Raw genomic sequence first — 5,939 nt, 5'->3', positions numbered from 1 at the left:
GGGCACAACTCGGTTGACACGGTACTTGGCTCTTTGCGATCTGCATTCTCGGAGACTGCGCTCAAGATGTGGGCTTACGCACGATGTTTGTCTACGTCTACGCGACTCACAGTAAATCTAATCATCGGTAAGTATTTCAAAGATTTTAGAATGGGTACGGGGGTTTTTAGGTGCTAACTACACTTTTTACCGCAGGGACAATTAAAAAAGTCGTGGACATTGCATTCCTCATCTTGACAAGCAAATGGAGGAAGAAGCGTTTCGAAAAATATGCCTGCGAGATCCGCAAGGCGCAAGTTATAGCGTAAGTTTTTGAAAGCTCAGTGGTGGGTGATGCATTTGGCTAACGGGCTTCAAGCACCGGGTATTCTGCCTTCTTGGAAGTATTAAGTCGACGGCAGACTGGGTATGGTGAGGTGATTACCTGGTTAAGAGAGGAAACTGCTCGGCTTGCCACGTCAAAATGAATTGTAAAATTGTTTGCTGGTGGATGTGATTTATTGAGAGCTATACACATAACTACCTAGTGATACAAATGGCAAATCTAATACTAACTCCTTCTTCAACCAAAAATCCTGTCTATCCGTCCAATGTAAACTTTGCTTTAGGAATATTGAGCCCATCACGTATGATACATGCCATCTACAGTGCTATGCCAGTCTCCCACCAAGTCTCCCCGATATAAAATTTGGGCAAATGATCCCAATCCCAACGCCACCAGTGATCCCCCTCATGTCCAAACCCAAGAAACCGAAACAGGGATATGGGAACCGGCTCAACCACCCACAGTCCTGTCGACGAAAGGTCGTCTATGAAAAGGGGTGCTGTAAAATAAAACCACGCCATTGTAAAGAGGAGATTTACAGTCCGAGATACAAACTGCGGCGGCCGCGGCATGTATGCCTTGCAGAACCACGCTGCGGACTGCTGGAGCATAATACCCACCACCTGGAGGAAGAAGAAGGCTGGTGCCCTCCAGGGCTTGGTTCTCGGCACAGACGTGATGCTGCCCGAAGCATGCAGAATTCCAGACTGCGAAAATGATATAAGAATGGCCAGCAGGGAAGCAAGCCGCGTGCCTCTCTTCAGGTATCCCTCTCTAAAGAGATATGTTGCCGGCGCGGCAAACTGCATGCGGAATGTCTGATGCCACAAGCTGCCCCACCAGCCGGCAAGACCGCGGTCGAGGACCTGTTCAAAGGAGCCGAATGTCGAGGCAAACTGGAATAGAGATCCCCGGGAAGGGTAGAAGCGGTTGGCCATCCAGTACTGGACCAGGTCGGATACACCAAAGACGGCCTCAATCGCAGCATACACACCGACAAGACAAAAGATTTCTCTATAAGCGAGGAGAAGCCATGGGGATATACTTTGGAGATGCGGCGGAAGCCCGTAGTTTTTGTGGTCGGGCCCAAGGATAAAGTAAGGATCTTTTACCATGTACACGGAGAGAAAGTCGAGGACGAAGTAAAGGACGATGACTTTGATGAGGCGGTCGCGCACAAATTCGGCCTCGGTTCGATAGAGCTTGTATCCGCTTCTGCTGACCGTTGGTATGGAGTGCATGTCGACTTTGTCACCGTGAGAGATTTGGAGAGGGATTGTGGGCCGAGGGATGGATGAGACGGACCAGTTCCAACCTTTTGAAACGGATAAGTTAGTCGGTCATTGTCACGGCCAAATGTCAAATGACAGTGAAATGCTTACCAGAGCATCGGAAGCTGAGTATGAGATCTGTAGCCCATGCTAGCCGTTCAAGAAAGCCTCCTTCTGGGTAAGGCTCCCAGATATACTCAAATTCCTCCTGCTGCTGATTTGTCTGTGATTTCGATCTCTTTGGTAGCCTCTTTCGTGTTCGAAGCTCATTCCCATTCCCATTCTCATTTCCATTTTTGCTTGTCTTTGCGTTCTCTCCCTCGACATCATGACTGGTAGACACGACTTCAGTGTCTACCTCACCTTGTCTAAGGCTGCTGCCCACCTCACCACTTGCCGCCTTTACCAAGTTGTGATCCTTCTTAACCCTCAGCACTCGGGCAGCGTCAAACTGCGGCCTCGTCCAGATAAGCAGATTCAAGCTTAAAATGGTCCCCCACGTCGCCGCCAGCCCGGCCGCATACGCACACGCCATATTCGTGCTCGAGGCATACCGCAAATGATAGACATTGGACCACACGATAAACGCCATCACCAACCATCGCGTATGGTAGAACCACATCCGACGCTTGTGCGGAACGGCCAACCACAATGCGGGCACAACAAACGGGCCCAGCAAACACCAGGGTACCAGCAGGGGCTTCGCGGTGCCGCTGGCGACGGCGAGCCTGAACGTGTCGCCGTACGCGGTCCGAACGGCGTAGCTGAGGCCTTGGATGGGCATTTTGGCCACTATGTCGTCGATGTTTGGCGGCTCCATGGTGTTTTTGGTTCTCAGTCGCTTCCTTTATCTGTGACCCTCCCCTTTTCCCTTCAGGCTGAATCGTTCAGTAAGTGCAGCGCAAATAATAGCAATGAGCAGTCGTCTCTGATCAGCCGATGGGCGTCCGCCTGGACTTGATCATGATGCGCAAAAGCACGAGTCTTTCAGCCAGCCCCATGTGACTTTAGCCCGACCACGTTGTACTCCGTATGTTTGCACAAGTATGCTCAGGCCATGCGGCTGCTGCGTCTTAGTGGCTGGTTATGCAGAGACAGGCGGTCTGGTGACAAGTGCTGTTGCCCTTCCTTTGTCCCAATCTCGTTGCGTCGCTAGGCCAAAGACACCTGGAAAACGTAGGTACTGTACGTGGAATCGCTGGTTGATACGGAGGATATCAACCTATCGGGAGAAAGGTCTGCAGCATTTGCAAATTAAAGCAGGCATTCGGCTGGGGGCCTACAAGGGTGGCGACGCTAATAATCGATCTTGGTGAGAAGTGATTGTTTGGTCTAGAGTTGGAGCAGCGTGATCCCTGTACCACCAGCAAGCTAATCTCCCAACTCTGAGATGCTTGCTTACCCTGCAGCGACTCTTCTTGGGGTGACTTCTTTGGAAGCCCTCTGGAAGACACCCGGAAACTATGCATCGGTATTACAGTCTTGTTCCAATTCGTTTGCGTTCTGTCATAAATTCTGTTATTTTACCAATTGATATACCATGTTCTTGGAGCTATTACTGCAGCAATACATACCGTGGTGGCTAGAGCGTGGGCCAATATCATTTTCAATCCTTCCTGAGAGCATTAAAGACAACAAGTTGATACAGCAGGGGCATATAGGAAAGGGAAAAAGAAAAATATACAGGCTAGAACGCTACTAGATTAGCGGTTCCATATGGGCTATAATGGACTAATATTTGCACCCATCCCGACTAGAGTGGACATGTCAATAGCATCATAGATATCATAATACAGTCGATCCATCACCTCCTAGAGTCTCTGGTTGCTCAACTATGGTAAAAGACAAAGATAAGGAGCGAAAAAGCGCAAAAAAAGAAGGCGCATTCGCATTTCGAACGCCGGGATTTGCACCCGGGCTGTTGGCATTGTTAGCAGGTATTTCTGAGCGGTTGACAGCTGCGGCACTCACTCTCTCCCTTGGGAGGGGAGCAGGTTTACTACTACCCCACGTCCGAGTTGCATGAGATTGTTTGTATTGTAGCTTATAAAGGGCTCTGCTGGAGTAGAGAGAAGCTTGAGCTGACAGCTGGCACGGCTGGGCGTTGTTTGTGCGATGTTGGCGCAGCTCCTGATAGGCGAGAGTTGGGGAGAAGGGAGATTTAGCACCGGATGGCAGCAGGGCGTCATGCGGAGTCCCGATTTTAGCTGGGATTCTTTCTGCCTGTTGGTATGTGCTTGTGACTTGAATGATTGTATTGAAACGAGGATTTACATATTAGTCAGTATTAAGTGATACCATACAGACTCAGAGTTGGCATATCCTATATAGAAGCCGGGTTTGGTGCTCACACTCATCGACAGCTGTGGGACGCAAGTTGACGGCTTGAACTACAGGCCGTTGAACGATTGATACAACGGAATATGATAACCAACAGCTGGATCGACAAATGCTGTGGAGCAGTGCAAGGCTGATGGATGACACCTCGAAGCTGAGGGTGGCGTCAATGTAACACACAGACACACACAGACGCACACACATTCGGAAAGCCTCACAGTCAGGCCAGGCGAATGGATGTCTATCATGATAGGTATTTGGCCAAGTCTTTTGTCTTTTGTAGTACTGGGTAGTAACTGAATGTATTTTGCTCTGTTTACTTTAAACCACCAAATACCATCGTACCAGGCATGGTGTATCGTCTTTGTGGAAACACCCCATCATCACCATCACCATCACCATCGCCCTGTTTGTCTCCCCCCACCATTACCTCAAACTAGCCATCACGCGCCAATCTAGCCGTTAGACATCCATCTAACAGTTACAGTTAGTCGGAGCTCTGCCCTACCAGACACAACGCCAGCCCTCGGGTCGCTCATCCCGCAATTATGGGGTTGTCTTAATCATTGTTGCGGATCCAACAAGCCCCCATGGCCTTGTTTATTCCTGAACCGTACTACCCTCCTAGACAGGTAATTATGGCTTCTGACACTGACTGCACGGCATGTCGCTTATCAAGCGACCATATCCCTGCCCTTGTTTATGTAATTTTGATGCTTAGACTTGTCGGCCTCGACAGTTGCGCTGTCTTCGGTGTCTCCGTAATTCCGCGCATCTCTGGCCGACGCAAGTCCAGACAGGCCGTCGCCTTGTACTCGTACATGCTTAATCCTCAATGCTCCGCTGACAAACCACAACTGGCCAGTCGGTTGGTTGGGCGCTGCGAGGCAGGTATGGAGTTACCTATGAAGTCAGACCACTGGGTACCTATCGCGTGCCACCCCGATTTCTGGTGACGATTTATTCCCTTGTAAGACGGTGTGAAAAGCTTTCGTCTCCTTAATAAGCCTTTTAGCGGCCTGAAAAGCCTTACCAGAGCAGTGACCAGAGGAAATTCCTTTTGGAAATCGTCACCAGAAAACAGCTTGGCGCGCGAAGGTAGGTGGCCACCGTCTTTTCCCCTTAACACCAATAACTATACTATTAACCTAAATTATTATAACTGCAATTTTTTAACGAATTATTAATTTATTTTTAATTTAATTATATTTTCTTAACGGTAATAATTAAATTTATTAAATTTATTATTTTTTTAATAATTAATAGTATTAATAATATTATATTATAATTAAAAGCTTTATAATATTAAGGTATACTTTACTTAATAGTATAAATGTATTTAAATAAATAGCAGTTAATTAAAAGTTAATATTTATAAATATTATTAATATTTTTTTTTAAAAAATAAAAAGGTTATTTTATTTAATAGATTTTAATTTAAAGTTATTTAAAATTTTTTTAATATATTAATAAATTAATGAATTTATTATAAAAATTATTAAAGTTAATAATAATAATTTATTATTTAAAAAATAATAACTTAAAGGTTTTTTTTTTCAATTTTTTAACCATTTAATAATTAAATCTAAAGATATATATTATATATTTTTATTAAAATAAAGGAATAGAAAAAGAAGATAATATTATAGTGTTAGGGACGGCTTATTAAGCATCCAGCCTGGCTTCCCGGGCATCCTAAATGTGGAGGTTTTCGCAATTTACAGTTAGTGCGTAAAATAAGTCAATTTTCACTAAGTAGCTTAAGGTACCTGCTAGTCAGATGCTTTCTAAAGGAACCCTCACGACTTTAAGTTATAACCGTATGTGTAAGTTAAACTGCTGTGCTGATTAAAGTCATACAGTTGGAATAAGGTCATCCAGCTTGATTAAGGCCATCCAGTTGGATTAAGGCCATCCAGCTTGATGAAGGTTATCTAGCTTAATTAAGGTCATCCAGCTTAATAAAGGTCATCCAGCTTGATCAAGGTCATCCAGCTAGTTCAAGG

General features: G+C 45.8%; 1 protein-coding gene across 1 annotated transcript; it reads right to left on the bottom strand.

Moving 5' to 3' along the window:
• Nucleotides 1–642: 642 nt before the first annotated feature.
• On the bottom strand, nucleotides 643–2,380 carry TRIVIDRAFT_160870 (uncharacterized protein; the record flags this gene model as incomplete). The annotated part of the gene is made up of 3 exons (XM_014096268.1): nucleotides 643–1,640; nucleotides 1,708–1,911; nucleotides 1,987–2,380. 3 exons carry the CDS (start codon nucleotides 2,378–2,380, stop codon nucleotides 643–645), a joined length of 1,596 nt encoding a protein of 531 aa, XP_013951743.1.
• Between the last annotated feature and the right edge of the window lie 3,559 nt (nucleotides 2,381–5,939).

This window comes from Trichoderma virens (genome assembly GCF_000170995.1).
Source record: "Trichoderma virens Gv29-8 chromosome Unknown TRIVIscaffold_88, whole genome shotgun sequence".
Taxonomy (NCBI): domain Eukaryota; kingdom Fungi; phylum Ascomycota; class Sordariomycetes; order Hypocreales; family Hypocreaceae; genus Trichoderma; species Trichoderma virens.
This window is presented reverse-complemented; position numbering and strand designations above follow the sequence as displayed.